Genomic DNA, 16,282 nt, shown 5'->3' on the forward strand with positions numbered 1-16,282 from the left:
ACCCACTGACAAAGAAATGATCAGTCTATAATTTTAATGGTAGGTTTATTTGAACAGTGAGAATAACAAGAAAATCCAGAAAGACGCATGTCAAAAATGTTATAAATTGATTTGCATTTAAATGAGGGAAATAAGTATTTGACCCCCTCCAATCAGAAAGATTTCTGGCTCCCAGGTGGCATTTATACAGGTCACGAGCTGAGATTAGGAGCACACTCTTAAAGGGGTGCTCCTAATCTCAGCTTGTTACCTGAGAGACGCTGCTGCTGAGACTGGAGCGTGCCACTAAGAGGTGGGGCCTTACCATCAGCCCCACCAAAACTAAGCACCTGCCTGGGTATTTTGTACCATCGGACACTCCACCCCCACAACTCCCAATCGGTGATGGGGCAGTTGTGGAGAGAGTGGAGAGTTTCCCATACCTGGGCAGTGTGCTTATGACCAGCTACCGTTTAACAGCAGAGGTCTCGCTCCGAATCAGTCGAGCGGCAATATATTTTCATCGGTTACGTAACGCTGTGTGGAAGCTACCTGGTCTGTCGCTCCGCACTAAGCTTCAGGTCTTCTCGGCCACGGTCATTCCCTCCCTTCTCTACGTTTGCGAAACGTGGACCCCCTTAATGGAGCATCTTCGCCGGTTGGAAACATTTAGGCTGGCCTGCCTACGATCCATCCTGGGTTTAACCAGGCTGGATTGTATGAGGAGCCCACAAATCCTTGAAAGATCTGGGCAAGGTCCCATCGGTGAGCTCTTCCGGCAGGCAAGGCTGCGTTGGCTGGGTCATGTAGCCCGCATGCCCAACCACCGCATGCCGAAACAGCTTTTGTTCGGCCGGATCGAGGGGGCTAAACGGGCGCGGCACGGGCTAGAGAAGAGATGGAGTGATGTGGTACAGGAGGACGTGGAGCTGAGTGGACTTGCCGATGACTGGTACCAGCGGTGTCAAGATCGGCCTCTGTGGAGGAGGCTCGTGAAGGACGCTATTGGGCAGTTGGAGGCAGTCGCCCTTCAACAACAACGGAGGAGCGACGCTCGCAACAACGAGCGGAACTCCGGGTGGCTAAAGCACAGCAGGTTGGCACAGTAGGGGGCACAGGTGGTGCATCAGCCAGTCATCTCAGTCAACCCGTGGCACCTGGGTCTGCCCCGTGACCAACTGCCAGCGGGCGTTCGACACTTCACGTGGCCTCAAGGTGCACATAGCCTGGCACAAGCGTCGTGGTGACGTCACCGCCACTTAGTGGCGAATGGCGGTTGTTGTTGTTGATGTGCGCTTGTCATTGTTGCGGTGTTGGTGAGTCACGCTGGTGGGGGCAGGAGGTCTCCCAGCCAATGGGGTGGAGGGTCAAGCTACGAAGGGCCACGGGCGAGCGAGTGACCACTTTTGGCAATTGGCTAGACACCATCTTCATAATAAAGGTTTTTTGGGTTAGATCGCGTAAGTATTAATGTGTCGTAACCCTCCACCACCCGACACAGTCAATTACTACTTCAGCCTACTGGTGTGTTAGAGTAAATCCATGGAAAGTAAATCCTTGGATGAGTAAATCCATGGATTGAAGTAGTAACTAATTGGCATTTTACGTGACAAATCCAAAGTGCTGCCCCCCACTGTGTAGAACACAGGTTACCTGAAGGGATTTCAGAGGTAGGTCTGTGATATACACTTCCACAGGCCGTTATCTACTACTAAGAATTGCATTGCTCTGCTAGAGTTTCAAATGGATTATTTATCATGTGACACAAAGAGCGATAACACAATTGGGATAAAACTGGAGTACATTTTTTTTAGGAATTTTAAATATTTTACGACCTAAAATAGTCGTACCGAGCCTCGTGGCTAAGTTTCAGGAGAGTATTGGTTGTTTCACGAGGCGGAATTGTGTGGGCTCATGACCAGGAGGGTATGTGAATCCTTGTTAAACCCACCTTTCTTGCGACAGGCAGAACACGTGCTATATTCATGGTGGAAATGTCATTCAAGAACAATCTCTTCTATCTCATTTGGGCAATGTTGCTCCGTTAAACCTAAATGTACCATTTGCAATTACAGTATTCCCTCCTTATTCGCGAGGAATACGTTCCAGAGATGCTCGTGAATTGCAAATGTCACGCAAACATATTGGCCTAGGAAAACATATCTTTTAAATTAAGTACCTTAAATAAATAAATAAGCTGTTGAATACCTGAACATTATTTCATCACTTTATCGCATCACTTTCTCTAATTACATTCTGTCTCATCACTTTCTTTCTCTCTCACTCGATGCAGTCGTTTAGATTTCCAGATCAGATTCGCAGATAGCCAAAATAACGGATAGCAGTTTCGTGAATAACGAAGGAATACTGTAATTCAGTACAATTTTCATGAATCTTAAATAATTATCCAGCACAAGATGCTTCCTAATCATGAGAATCGCTCTGTGTCTTGTAATAAGGGTGACCTGTTACATGACACTACCTATCCGCTGAAGGACCATTGTCTGAAACGTCGCCTATTACATACTCCTTGTTTTTAAGGCCAATTGTGTTATTAACGAATGTGAGTTTTTTGTGATATGGGTGTATTGGTAAAGCGGTAGTGATGGCAGTAGTGGCGTTTGTGATTGCGCAGTTAGTGATGGTGGTAGTAGCAGTGATGAATGGCGGTACTGGTGCTGGTGTTGGTGCTGATTGTAGGATTGGCAATGGTGGTGGCAATGATTTTGGGGTTAATGATAGCGATGTCAGTGATGGTGGTGGCAGTGGTTGTTGTGATGGTAGATTAATATTGATACATAGCGTCATGATATATGCATCAAATTACGTGTGTGCAAATCGATTATATATGAATCATAATTGTACGTACTCTTTGGGTCTTTCGGGAAAGTCACGTAGATAGAAACATAAAAATAATAAAAAAATCACGTTTCTAACGCAACACAAGCAATCGTCCTCAGGTGAAAAAATATATAGCAAGAGAGTTGCTGAAGCAGGGTGTTACATAGGCCTGAGATGGGTGCAGCCCAATGGTAAGTGGGCGGGGTTAGAGAAGGAAGATCGAGGGCACCCCAAAGCTGTTTGGCTGGCCATTGTATCGTGAGATATTAGCATGTCAATGTAGCCACCGCCACATCTAGGAATGCAACTCGGAGAGTCGGAAATAACTGCTAACATCGGCAGGTAGGATGGAAACATCACAGCCAGTTATTATTTAAACTGGTTAATAACGTCCTTCCAATGATTGCTCAGTTTGTCCCCATCTTCTCGGCTGAAATTGTCTGTTTATATATCTGGATGGCTTCATGAACAAATCTTTGTTGATAGCCAGTAGGTTTGCAGAGTACCTTCGTCTTGGAGAAATCAATTTCGTGTGTGCCTACAGCGTTAAAACAATGATCATCCACGGCTGAGGTATTGGTCCTACCGTGTTTCAGATCTTCCTTATGTTCACGAACACGGTCCGAAACGTTGCTTAGTTTCCCCAGTGTAACTGCTGCCACAGCCACAGCTTAGTTTGTAGACACCGGGGTATTGCATGTCAGGGATCACATCCTTCACAGATGGGATCAGATCACAAATTTTATGTAGTGTGTTGAATCGAACCTGGATCTTGTTTGCTCATGATTTTGGAAATATGTTTGGTAACTCCTGCTATGTATGGCAAGGTGATAGTTTTGATTGTGGTGGTGGCTACATTGACATGCTAATCTCTCACGATACAATGGCCAGCCCAACAGCTTTGGGGTGCCCTCGATCCTCCTTCTCTAACCCCGCCCACTTGCCCTTGGGCTGCACCCATCTCAGGCCTATATAACACCCTGCTGCTTCAGCAGCTCTCTTGCTATATTTTTTGTTCACCTGAGGACGATTGCTTGTGTTGCGATCGAAACATCGTGATTTTTTATTATTATTTTTCTATCTACGTCACTTTACCGAAAAACCCAAAGAGTATGAATTCCTGCAGTCACGAAAGCTTGAAGTAAAAATTATAATTATACACATATTCTAAAGTGACATTTATATATCGTGGAATGAACAAGATGGAACATGAGACCGAACAAATCAAAACAACACAAATGAGATGGTAAAAAACACTAAAGAAAATGGATTATTGAATCGAATCATAACCTGGTATCACAATAAAATCATTGATTTAACACAGGTGTTAATGATTACATGCCTAGTTGATGTAGTGGTGGTAATGCGGATTAGTGATGTTGGTGATGGTAAGCAGTGATGGAGATGACCTTGGTTTGTGGTGGTGGTGTTGGCAGTCACTGGCGATTGGCGTCAGCATTAATGATTTTAAGTCATCAATGATGATGATGGTAATAATTTACTCACATGTGCCACCTGCACTCCAGCTGGAAGCAAACCAAAATCCATCACAGACCAACAAACTCTGCATGCACACACGAGTAAAAACGCACACGTTTCATTTGGACCAGTTCTCAATAATGAATCACCATTTAATCACCAATTGCCATCCCAACTCAAACTGAAGTCATCTGGTATATCGTCGTGAAAAATAGGTAATTACCTCCTTTCACTAACCAGGCTATTATTCTGAAAGGGTGTCTGAAATGTAGACTTAAGGCCCTAAAGACCCCTACCAAAACCTCAGTAGATTCCATCAAGGAAAGATGCCTCTAAAATACAGGTCGAAAGATTTGGTGAATTGTCGCAACTTAAGATGGCAATACAATTCAAAACGTTATTCCTTTTCATATTTTTTGCGAAAGTAGTGGCCTCTCGTGGTTGCAGGAATCGCAATAAACCCTTATTTAGAACATCTAAAACAAAAACATGAGTCTTACACCTGCAGTTATATGCATACATCTTTTGAGCTTAAATAATCCATATTAATCCACAAATCGACGCATGATTACGTCCGTACTGAAACGCGATGCTCCGTGGTTGTTTAACGAACACGCGTTAGATTTTCGCTTTTGGGAAAGGCCACGAACATCTGGTTATTTGCTCAGCACAGCCTCTACCATTCTCTCTGCACTTGAGTCAATGTGCAAAGCAACCAGGCTGGCATCCACCACGAGAAAGGGATTCGTTGGCATCTTGTAGCCACTCGTGAACCACGCCCTTCCAGAGACGGTGGCATTTTAAAAAAAAACGGTGTGCACATAAGCTGTCGTTCAAGAGGGATGAACAGACCGGAATTGTGATGGACGGTGGGGGGAGGCAGGGCAGCTGACCCGACCTGTCTAACGGTCTGCCGATGTTCTTGGGTTCGTTATGTGGTTTGGCACTGTCACAATCGAGCAAGGCTTCTGCCGTTTGACAGACGTTGATACGATTTGACCTGTTGTCTTTCACTTCAATAGGTTGTTGGGAAATGAATGAGGCATTACTTTTGGGGATGTCCCGTGCGCTGTGGTCGGGTAAGAACATCACGTATCACGACGTTTGGGCATCTAAACGATTCACCTAGCCCCAACCCCCCACGATTGCTTCAGGTCACGATTCAATTCAAGAATCGATTTTATTTCGTCTCGCCCATAATTGCGTCTCGTTCGTTCTGCCTCATATGTAGTTTTTCTTTAGCCCATTACGCTAAATGTAACAGCACAACATCGGATATAATTTGCAAAAATCATAATCGATTCTATCACTCATGATATGATGCGTGTATCGTAATAATCGATTTTAACTGATGCAAGTTATACGTTTAATCTTTTTTTGGCGCGCATAAGGTGTAACTCGAGGCACTGGCTTACAATAGTCCGCTGGAAAGCAGCCTATTGGCTAGTATTGTGTGTTATCTCCTTGTACATGGGGGTTTTCTCTTAAGCACTCCAGTTTCTAATGTATATGTAAAATACGCCATGAGGAATTGGCCAAACAGCAAAGCAGCACTTTTATGAAAAAGTATTGACTCCCTTTGTCTTTCCAAGGCTAATAAATGACATTATTATTTACAGCCGGTGGCATTCTTTGGTTAGCATACCAAAGCAATTGTCAAAATCTGCCTGTAGGGGGAATCAAACTGTTGACTCCCATTGTATGTTTGTATGTTGAACTTCTTTCGCACCATACGTAGCCAACTGTGCTAATCGGAGGTGCCGGGGAAGGACAACAAACTCAACACAAAGAGCAGTTCAAAAGGAATGAGTTTTCAATTTAGAAATCTATTTCACTGATGTGTGGCCCATGGACACTTGAGGCTGGTAGGGGTCGATGTGGCCTGCAGTGTAAAATGAAAATACCTATAATTTCTAAAAATGTCACGCACGTGAATGTTAACCTACAATTAAATAATATTCACAATTACCGCATCCCCTTTTTACAACGCCGTCTCATTTAAACAAGAACCCCTCTTTCAGTCCACCCCTTACAGACAAATGGAACAGTCCGCTGAGCTAATCCTATGCATGAGAGCACAGATTTGTCGGCAATTTCCCAGCACAGCGGGGTTATAGATGGATTGTCTCCCTTATCCACGCTGTCCAATTGGACTGTACCACCTCCAGTACGGACTCTCGCTGTGCTGCGCAACGACAGAAGAATGGCAAATATGAAAGATTTTGCTCCTTTGAGGAGGTGCATGGACTGTGGTTTTACTAAAATGGACCATCAGAGATACAATTGTGGGTTTAAGCCTGTTAAGTTTTCGTAAGCTACACAAATCACAATTCGATACACCGAGAAATTGCAATCAAGGATCCGAAGATCTCTATGGTGCTGGCTCAGTGCTCCGACACGGGCAAATGGAATTGTGTGTTTTTAACACTCCGTGTGAAGCCGCATTAAAATTGTACCATGTGCTTGAACGCCGAGGGGAGGAAGCGGCGGGATTTTAAATTTTCCCATCAACGGCAGGAACTCGTAGACAGAAAACAGTGTTTGTGCGACCTCCACTCACTCGGCATTACCCCCTGCCCACCTCCCCCGAAAACTCCCACACTATTCGCCGGGCCAGAGGCCAGCTGCTTGCAAAAACCAGGTGTCTCGATCGCTTGGGAATAAACTACGAGGGTCTAGGGCAGTGGTGGGCAACCTGCAGCCCGCGGGCGGCATGCGTCCCGTGCGGCCCCTCGGTGGTGGCCTGGTCTAAGTGTTTCTAGGGTTATGCACGGGGTCATGATCAGTGCACAAGCACGATGTCAAGCTCGCGGCCCACCGAGGTGAAGGAGGGCCGCTCATGTGGCCCACTAACTCGTCTGGGTTGCACATCACTGGTCTAGGGGAACTGCGGGAGAATTTGGCTCTTGATGACAGCGCAATTGTAATCTCGACAGTCCCTGCCACGGTGTGCACATACGACTGCATGTACGAGCGAGCGCGCGCGCGTGCGTGTGTGCGGGAAGGTCAGGAGAGCTTCACTGCGATCTTCCCGTGCTCCTTCCGTTGGGCTCTCAGGATGTCCTTCTCCACCTTCTTCCGAAGCTGCTCAGCTGTGCGGCGTTCCCTCTCCATTTGCCTCTGCTGCCTGCAAGGGCGGGCGGTGATGGCAAAGGTTGGTGTTAACGGCTGAAACGGGGTGCATGTTACATTGAAAGCTCCCGATCTACATGATGAGAAGCTACATTTGGGTGTCTGCCAGACAGAGCACTTACGCAACTCATTTTCATGATATAAAGTTGAATAAGGGATCATTCTGACCAGCAGTAACCAGGGAACTATGGGACCAAGGACAATGTATGACCTTTGACCTCCTACTGGCAGATTAATGTCCACTTGCTGGCTGGTGCTGTGTTCACCTTGTGTCTTACAGGGACAGCTGTCACTGGGGGTCCCCTGCAGCAGGGTTCTTCTTCATAGCAGAATGATTGAGTGAACTATAGTTGGGGACAGCACTACACACCGTGGGGCGCTTCAAATTCTCTACTCCTATAAGACACATACCCTGTGTGGCCAAACAGGGAAGCCAAATCCATTACTTGCGTGTGTTCGTGTGTGCAGGGGCAGTGCGCGCTCACCTCAACACCTCGTCCGCCTCCCAACTAGCGTCTCCTTCCTCCTCCCAGGCATTCCTCCCCTCGGGCCACGTGTCCAGCTCCCCCAGCTCCGACTACGCTCGGCGAGAACAAGGAATTTGTTAGATGTGGAAAACTCCAAACTCCCCCTTGCTGTGTTCAATCGTTCTCCACTGATGTTAGCCGTGATCGCGAAACTAACGTGGGTCACAGAGTTAATATCGCAGTGTCGCCACTGGACCATCACTCCATGCCAATAGCAAAACACAGCTGAAATCAGCATGGGTCAATGCACCCTACCAATTTATAGTATCGAGTCCAAGAGGAATTAAATGCCTTTAGTCGCTAAACCTATGTGCCTGATCACGTGACTTTTTAAATAAAAATAACGATCTTGTACAACAATATTGTTGACAGATTGTTGTGTTGATTGTGTCACACTAACATCATGCTAGTCCCCCAGTTACATGCTAATTTCTGACTTTAACATCATGCTAATCCAACACATTAACATAGCTACTTGAATGCTAAATTCTTCTGTTGATATGTAAACTCCTTGGTCAAGGCGCTCTGCTACTCCCACCCAGCTTAAAAGACACGGCCAAAGCTTGGCTGTGTTCACTGAAGCGCTGTCGTCCCGACAGTTCTGTCTCTTCACCTGAGGAAGGCTACTTGTGTTGTGGCTGAAACGTCGTGATAATTTTTATTTTATTATTTTATTTCAATTCTACGTGACTTTACCGAAAGAACCAAGAAGATGAATCCCTGCAGTCACGAAAGCTTTAAATCGAAATTTAACATCTGGGAATTCAAAAGTAATTGTTAAACAAGTCCCGACTGCCAATGAAGATCGAAACCAGCCGAAGAACGTGCTTGCTTAAATAATTGCCACTTGATGATATTGGTCCAGAAAGCCAATAATCTAATAGGCTAAAACATATTTTAATGTACATGTGGAGAGACAGAATGGAGTTCTGCTTATATTTGCTTGTACAATAAAGTGCGTTTATTCCAGAAAAAAGGTCAGAGATACATAAGACCAGCAGTCTCTTTTAAGAGACTTAAAAAAAACAACGTAGCGGGTAAACAGCTTCTAGTGTCGAGGTTGTGCTGCCCGTGATGACCGTGGTGTACTTACCGTGGGTGGGAGAAAGGATTGGTCCTGGGAGGCAACGAGTCGGCTGGAGAGGGTGGATGATCCCGACAGCCCGATGAAATCTTGTTTCTTTTTGACAATAATCTGGCGAGTAAATGCACACACAAGCATTGGCACACCACACGTGTGCATACAAAGACAAAGATTCCCTGTATAGCCTTAACAGATTGTTGGGGCAAGTGCTGTTAGCAAGCACCTATGAGGGCTGGCACAGTACTTATTCGAGGCTGAGTCGACCTAGGGAAGGCCCAGGACCGGTTCAGATAATCACCACTGTTGTTGCCCGTGAGCGGGAATCAAACTCAGGTGCCCGGATTCATAGTGCGGCACACTAACCGCTCCACTACCGCTCCCCACACGTGTAAATACATGCACAACCAAACATACGCTCACCGTACAATACAAATTGCATTATATTGCACCTAAATACAACTGCTTCTCAAGACGATGTACCAAAAACAGTCTGGCATGCGCATAATGGAGATGGTAACATATACAGTATATCCTTATTATATATACCATAGAAGAGATAGCGGCAGAAGACAAGAGGAAGGTTTTGAGCCTGGATTTCAAGACAGGCAGGGAGTTAACAACATGGATGGCTGGAGGGTGTTTAATATTGCAACGGCAGAAGAAGAGAAAGAATTACCTCTCACTGAGCAGAAATTGACTGGGGGTTTCAAGCCGCCATTATTCCTAGCCTTTGTAGGCTACGTATGTATGTATGTTGAACTTCTTTCGTACTGCACGTAGCCAACCATGCTAATTGGAGGTGTGGGGGAAGGACAACAAACTAAACACAAAAATCAGTTCTAAAGAAATGAGTTTTCAATCTAGATTTAAAAGTGCATATCTCCAAGTGTCTTGCTAATATCGGAAGGAAGAGCGTTCCAGACAGACGCAGAAGCGCATCTAAAAGCGCGCAATGCAGTGACCGTCTTTATTAGAAGGTTAGCCAAAAGCCGCTGCGAGGATGACCGGAGTTTGTGTGATGGTGAAAAGGCAATGAACTCAGGAAATGTCATCCAAACTCCATGCAAGTTCTAACAACAAGATATTTAGAAAAAATTCAGTCTAACATATTTTTAAATCACTGAAATGTAAATTAAACTATCATCAGGGAATAAGCATTTAACACACTTTCTGAGGATGTGAGCGAAACATAAATTGGTGATAATCATAAGCCATCTGTTTGTGACCACGTGACAGCGAGTGTGCTCAGATATGTGATGCATAATGGCTGGAATTAACTAGACAGAACTAATGAGACATGACAGTATAAATTAAGACAGAATAGACCAGACAGACAATACAAACAAGTGTAGTGACATAGAATGGGTCACTACGGCACGTAGCGCTGCTTACTGACAGAGAGAGGGAATGTGCGAGTAACGGCCGACCTGCCGGCAGAGCAGGGTGTAGCAGCCGTTCTGCCAGCAGAGCATGCAATGCCACGGAGTGGGTCACTCGGGTGCGTGGCGCTGGCTGCCGGCAGAAGGGGGCATATGAGGCCGTGGCACCCCGGCCAGCTGGTGGAGCACATGATAGGCCGGGGTAAAGGATGTGGGGCAAAGGCGACTGAGGGGACACATGAGGTGTAGCCCAGAACCTTCTGGTGGGTTCCAGAAGGGGGCGTAGCCAAGGGCGGAGCCAGGCAGGGGACACGTGGAAGGTGGCCCAGAACCTTCTAGTCGGTTCCAGAAGGGGGCGTGGCCGAGGGCGGAGCCAGGCCACGCCGGGGGGCATAAAAGGGAAGTCCCGAGGCTGGATAAGGGCTGCTGTTGGTGGAATGGAACCCAACGAGCTTCGTCTTCCTCTCCGGCGTCATGGGTCAGGCAGCGTGCCGGCTGCTCTGACCCGTGTATACTTATCCCGTGTATGAACAAGTGTTAAAAGTGTAGAATAAACGTGTGTTGCCTCCTATGACTCACTACACAAGTATGAAAAATAAGAATACATTTTACCCTTTCCGGCAATAAAACAGGCGTTAATATGTTCAAACACCAAATAGATACCTTTTTGCAAGAAATCAAGTCTGCATTAACAACACGTACTTGTGGTGAACATGCAAACATGCAGTGAAAATATATGCATTATATTTGAAATGAATTGGCTTACAACAGAGACAGCCTTCTTGATGGCCTCATCTCACCAGTGTAAGACCAAAGAACGCCAAAAGGTGAACAGTACAAAAACAATGCACATATCAGAGTATTTAGTATTTATAGCTCGGGGTGGGCAGCTATATCAAGACAGTACAAATAAGACAAAGCAAGGCAGGATAAATGAGGGATAGCGGATGAGACAGGATGAACAATGAAGACACCATAGATTAAACTTAACTGATGATACAATACGATTTAAATAGAACTAAAAAAATGTAATATTAAAACAAATGGACTCCACACAAGACAGAACACATACGATATGTGTTCTGTCTCGACAGAACAAACAATATCGTACAGATGAGATAGTATAAACTAGCCAAAAACGTATTATTCACGCATAAAATGTAAACGAATTGCTGGAGGGGAGTGAATCGTTGCATGCCTAGGGGCCAGAACCACGCACGCCCATCCGAAGCACAGGGACACGAGATGGCGTCATCTTTTCCTCTTGGCTCACTCACCTTCTGCGTCTTCCGGATGGTGGGGGTCATGTCGCTAAAGAAGTCCGGCTCCATGATGTCGCCAACAATGGCGGCGTTGTTAGTGACAGCCGTGGTGGGGAGGAGAGCGGCCGGGCCCAACCCGAGGCCTCCCCCGCCAGCCCCACCGTTCCCAGCTCCTCCGCCATTGTCGATGCAGACGCTGGTCGGAGCGTCGTCATCCCACGAGCTCCACTCCTGCACGTCGGTCTGCACCGGGCAGACATCGGTACGGATCAGGCGAGATTAACAGCTATATTGTCATTGCAATTGTGTGGCTGTGGTGCGGTGGTATGGTTGTGCGATTGTACTCTTTCTCTCAGAGATGGGAAGGATTGGCTGGAGTGTTGTTGTATGGTTGCTCTCCACTCCCATGCAAAGAGCTGCACGCCAGAGATGATTGTATGGTAATGGTGTTTGTGATGTGGATGGTTTTACACGCATAGTGGCGAGATTGGTTGGGTTGTGGTGTGCTGTTGTGGTGCGGACCTGACCTTGGGCAAGGAAAAATCCACGGTGGTGGGAAGGATCACGGAGTCACCACTCAACTTCCTCCCACGCCCTGACCTGGAGGTGAGGAGCACACAGAGCCCAAGAGGTTAAGCTCAGATCTTGTCCTGCATGTACTGGCACCACACATACACCCATCGAAACAAATATGGGCGATCTAATTTAGTGGTGGCCCATGGAGATTCACCATCTCTTTTGACCAGAAGATTGTTTACAAGTTATTTTAAATAATCAGGTGTGCCTGCATACGAATTAATATTCCTGGCCACAATTAACATTAGTGGGCAATTAAATCATCACTAATTCCCAGTGTCTCCTCGGTTGACTCAACCTTAAACGAGAACCTAACATGGTGCGTAAGCATCAGCACTTGGGACTAAAAGGTGCCGGGGGCATGATGCTGGACACATAATTATAATAACCTTGTATGCTAAGACAGGTTTAATATATGCGTGCCAATAGGACTTTCTCCAACAGTCTACTAAAGTCTATATGGGGGATCTTTGTTTTGTGAATAGACTGACTGTGAAAGTGCGTAGGCAAGTAGGTTGCGTGTATTGTTATTCCAGTGAGTATTTGCTTCTTGGTGAACACAAATGTCCATACGCTGTCTGTATGAGTTTGGGTGTGTGCAAGAGGATGTGTTTTGTATGTGTGTCAATTCTGTTATAAATTATGTGTATTCAACAGGCTGGTTGTGCCAGTGTTTGTATGCCCACATGTGTTTGGTTGTATTGGTATGTGCAAAAGCATGTCTGGTCTTTGCGAAACATGAAAGAAATTGACGCGGTTAAATAAATCAACTTGAAGATGGTCAAATAAAGTCTCTAACTCTGATCACCAACATGATCAATCTTAACATCGGCGTGACAGTGGGCTGTGCCTAATCGCGACTCAATCGCGAACACTGTGAACATCATCATCATGAACATCGAACGTGACGATGCGTTGCGAGCGCCGGACCGGCACACGAGGCGCTTGAGCAGAGCGAAGATGGCGGAGAGGCAGGTGCACAAGCGCAGCAGCCGGAACCGGGGCAGGGCCATGCTGCTTGTATGCGCCGCGCACTCAACATGCCCCTAGCACCTACGCAACATACGTTCAATGCACTCGGCATTAGACACGTACACACAAGCGCTCCATATCTACAACACTGTCAACATCATGAAATACAGTGTGTTCTCCTAAAACGCGGAAGTTGCGTTCCTTGAAGAACACTTCGTTATGGATAAATCGCGTAATAATAAATACATAATATAGGGTAAAGTGGGTAGCATCTGGAAGCATCCAGCAGCATCCCACCTTGTGTGATGCTACGGACGAGGCAGCCACACAACCGCTTATTCCTACTCATGTGACGCAGTTCTGTTCACTAGATCGCGTTATATGTCCGATTCGTATCCGCGTTATAAAAAAGTGTTCCCTCAAATTCATTGCGTTGTCCATTCCACGTCATGAAAACACGCGTTACAGGAGAAGAGGATGTATACTCGACATGACATACCAAACACTGCATTTATAACATTCTCAAAAGGACATAGAGCACAAAATGTCACCCGAACAAATCCCATCACCAAAATGGAGCACACTACTTGAATTTTATACCCTTTAATAAGGAGAGAGTTTTTTTCCCAACCACCATATCTGTTAAGAGGCATGGTACATAAAATACCTTAAGTGGCGACCTCCCGCTCCCCTTATATTAATTTAATACAAGGGTTGGTTGACTGATCCAGAATTGACCTATTCACTCCAGTCACTCGCTCACTGGCGGTCAGTCACCTCCCTATCATTCTTCTATCGCTACCAACATCGTTACTGTTCCCATGAACTTACTCATTGATTTCTCCATCCACATTGGGATTTAGGTCTCATCCATAGTGTCATCATACTGCACGTCAAAACCGTTCTCTCTTCGCACTGAACCAACTTGGAATTCCCCAAATACGTATAGCCTTGCACAATTAAATAGAAGCATTCACTCTTACCAGTTCCACATTCAATAGTGCTATTTGCTGTTGGCCACTGGCATGTGGGTCTTTGCTCAGCATCCGTGAATTTAAAATTAATTACTAAGTCAAAATGTGATGTCAAATTGTTGACGCAAACATGGTTTTGGTTAATTCCGGACTCAGGGGTACAAAGTTCACATTGATGCAAAGCGTAACACAATAATCAAGCGATTATAGTTTTATATAAGTAGCAATTAATTTATGACCAGATAAAAGCACATTCAGACAAAGTATCTTGCTCAAGGGAGACTAGAGTTCAAAACACATACAGCAAACAAGCAAAAAATACAAAGTGCTCACCAAATGCTAAAGGAATCCAAACGTGAAATAAAACAATTCTTAACAAAAGATCGCCTGTCTGATGGAAAGACTGAGCCGCGCCATGAGAACGAGGAGTTTGCACCACTGGTCCTGGGTCTCTTAACAGAGATCAACACAAGCGAACTGCTCACACAGGCATGGAAACATATTCGCGCGATTCAAGACGCTGATAAAGAACATCGCAAGCAAGTAATATTTAACATGAATGACCTTTACAGCACGTTAAACAAATGCCGGCCTCGGAGCGGGAGGCCCACAAGAGAGCGGTCAGCCTGGCAGGCTCGGCCGGGAGACCTCGCCCCAAAGCCCGCAATAATCTAGTCGAGGACCGGTGCGGCCTCAGGGGCGCTTCGTGAAAAAATGGATCATTCTTGAATATACCTGCAACAAAAAAAATAAAACGACCCACTGCGCGAGCGCTTGAAGTTGTTTCGGGGTTGGTGGGTAAGCTGGTCCGTGGACGTTTAAAATATCCAAAGGTATTAGTGTGTGTGTGTGTGGTGTGTGTGTAATTTACGGGGCCGTTCGGTGCGGAGATTACGAGCGGCAAGAGGCGGCCGTCAGAGACGAGCCCGACGCTTTTCCGGGCGTCGGCGTTTTCTTCGCGGCCGGCCCTGTACCTCTTCTGGAAGACGTGGGACGACGTTTTGATCTTCGGGAGGCTCGTGCAGGGAGTTAAAAGGGACGCAAACTTCGCAGCAAGCAACACCGACAACGGAGGGCGGAGGATCGACGCTCACAACAGCGAGCGGAGCGCCGGGCGGATAAAGTGGAGGCAGGTTGGCACCGTCGTGTGGGCCACACGCTGGTGTGGGTCTGCCGGACTTTTGGAAGACGGAGGGGATCGTGAAAAGGCACGTTGCCAACTCTGGTCAACAAGTTGGTTTAAATTTCGATTTAAAGCTTTCGTGACTGCAAGGATTTCGTCTTCTTTTGGTTCTTTCGGTAAAGTCACCACGTAGAATGAGAATAAAATAATAAGATAAAACAATGAAATTCTCACGACGTTTCGGCCACAACACAAGTAGCCGTCCTCAGGTGAAGAAACAGAACTGTCCAGAAGACTTCCACTCAAGCGCTGTCTTCTGGACAGTCCTGTTACTTCACCTGAGGACGGCTACTTGTGTTGTGGCCGAAACGTTGTGAGAATTTCATTGTTTTATTTTATTATTTTATTCTCATTCTACGTGACTTTATCGAAAGAACCAAAGAATACAAGCGGCCTTCTTCAGGTGAAAGGAACAGAACTGTCGGGACGACAGAGCTACAATGAGCGCTGCCAAGATTCGCAGCGTCTTTAAAGCTGGTTGAGAGAAGTGAGGCACCTTGACAAAGGGGTTTAACATATCAAACAATGCTAAATAAATTATCCTGTTTGATATGTTAAACCCCTTTGTCAAGGTGACTCACTTCTCTCAACCAGCTTTAAAGACGCTGCGAATCTTGGCAGCGCTCACTGTAGCTCTGTCGTCCCGACAGGTTTGTTCCTTTCACCTGAAGAAGGCCGCTTGTGTTGTGGCCGAAACGTCGTGAGAATTTCATTGTTTTATTTTATTATTTTATTCTCATTCTGCGTGACTTTACCGAAAGAACCAAAGAAGACACAAGTTGGTTGATGATGTTTGGGGGGGGGGGGGGCAGTCGGAGGAGCGATGCTCACGACAAGGAGCGGAGCGGATGAAAGTGCGACAAGTTATCACGGTCAGGGTGGGGGGCCAACAGC

At 46.1% G+C, this 16,282-nt stretch overlaps 1 protein-coding gene across 5 annotated transcripts; it reads right to left on the minus strand.

Annotated features, from left to right (window-relative positions):
* Window positions 1-4,430: 4,430 nt before the first annotated feature.
* Window positions 4,431-15,173, minus strand: EBAG9 (estrogen receptor binding site associated antigen 9). Of its 5 annotated transcripts, none has more exons than XM_076070070.1 (7): window positions 15,077-15,173; window positions 13,190-13,312; window positions 12,211-12,283; window positions 11,699-11,926; window positions 9,052-9,153; window positions 7,917-8,008; window positions 4,431-7,426 (listed from the first exon to the last, which is right to left on the minus strand). In XM_076070070.1, the coding sequence occupies exons 2-7, from the start codon at window positions 13,270-13,272 to the stop codon at window positions 7,306-7,308; spliced, it is 699 nt and encodes a 232-aa protein (XP_075926185.1). In that variant the 5' UTR covers window positions 13,273-13,312; window positions 15,077-15,173; the 3' UTR covers window positions 4,431-7,305. The 5 variants fall into 5 exon arrangements, with proteins under 5 accessions (XP_075926185.1, XP_075926184.1, XP_075926182.1 ...); XM_076070069.1 differs by having other exon boundaries at window positions 14,969-15,163; XM_076070067.1 differs by having other exon boundaries at window positions 14,941-15,163.
* Window positions 15,174-16,282: the final 1,109 nt, after the last annotated feature.

The sequence above is a fragment of the Petromyzon marinus genome, chromosome 27, assembly GCF_048934315.1.
Source record: "Petromyzon marinus isolate PM22_M1 ecotype Great Lakes invasive population chromosome 27, UKy_Petmar_22M1.pri1.0, whole genome shotgun sequence".
Lineage (NCBI taxonomy): Eukaryota > Metazoa > Chordata > Hyperoartia > Petromyzontiformes > Petromyzontidae > Petromyzon > Petromyzon marinus.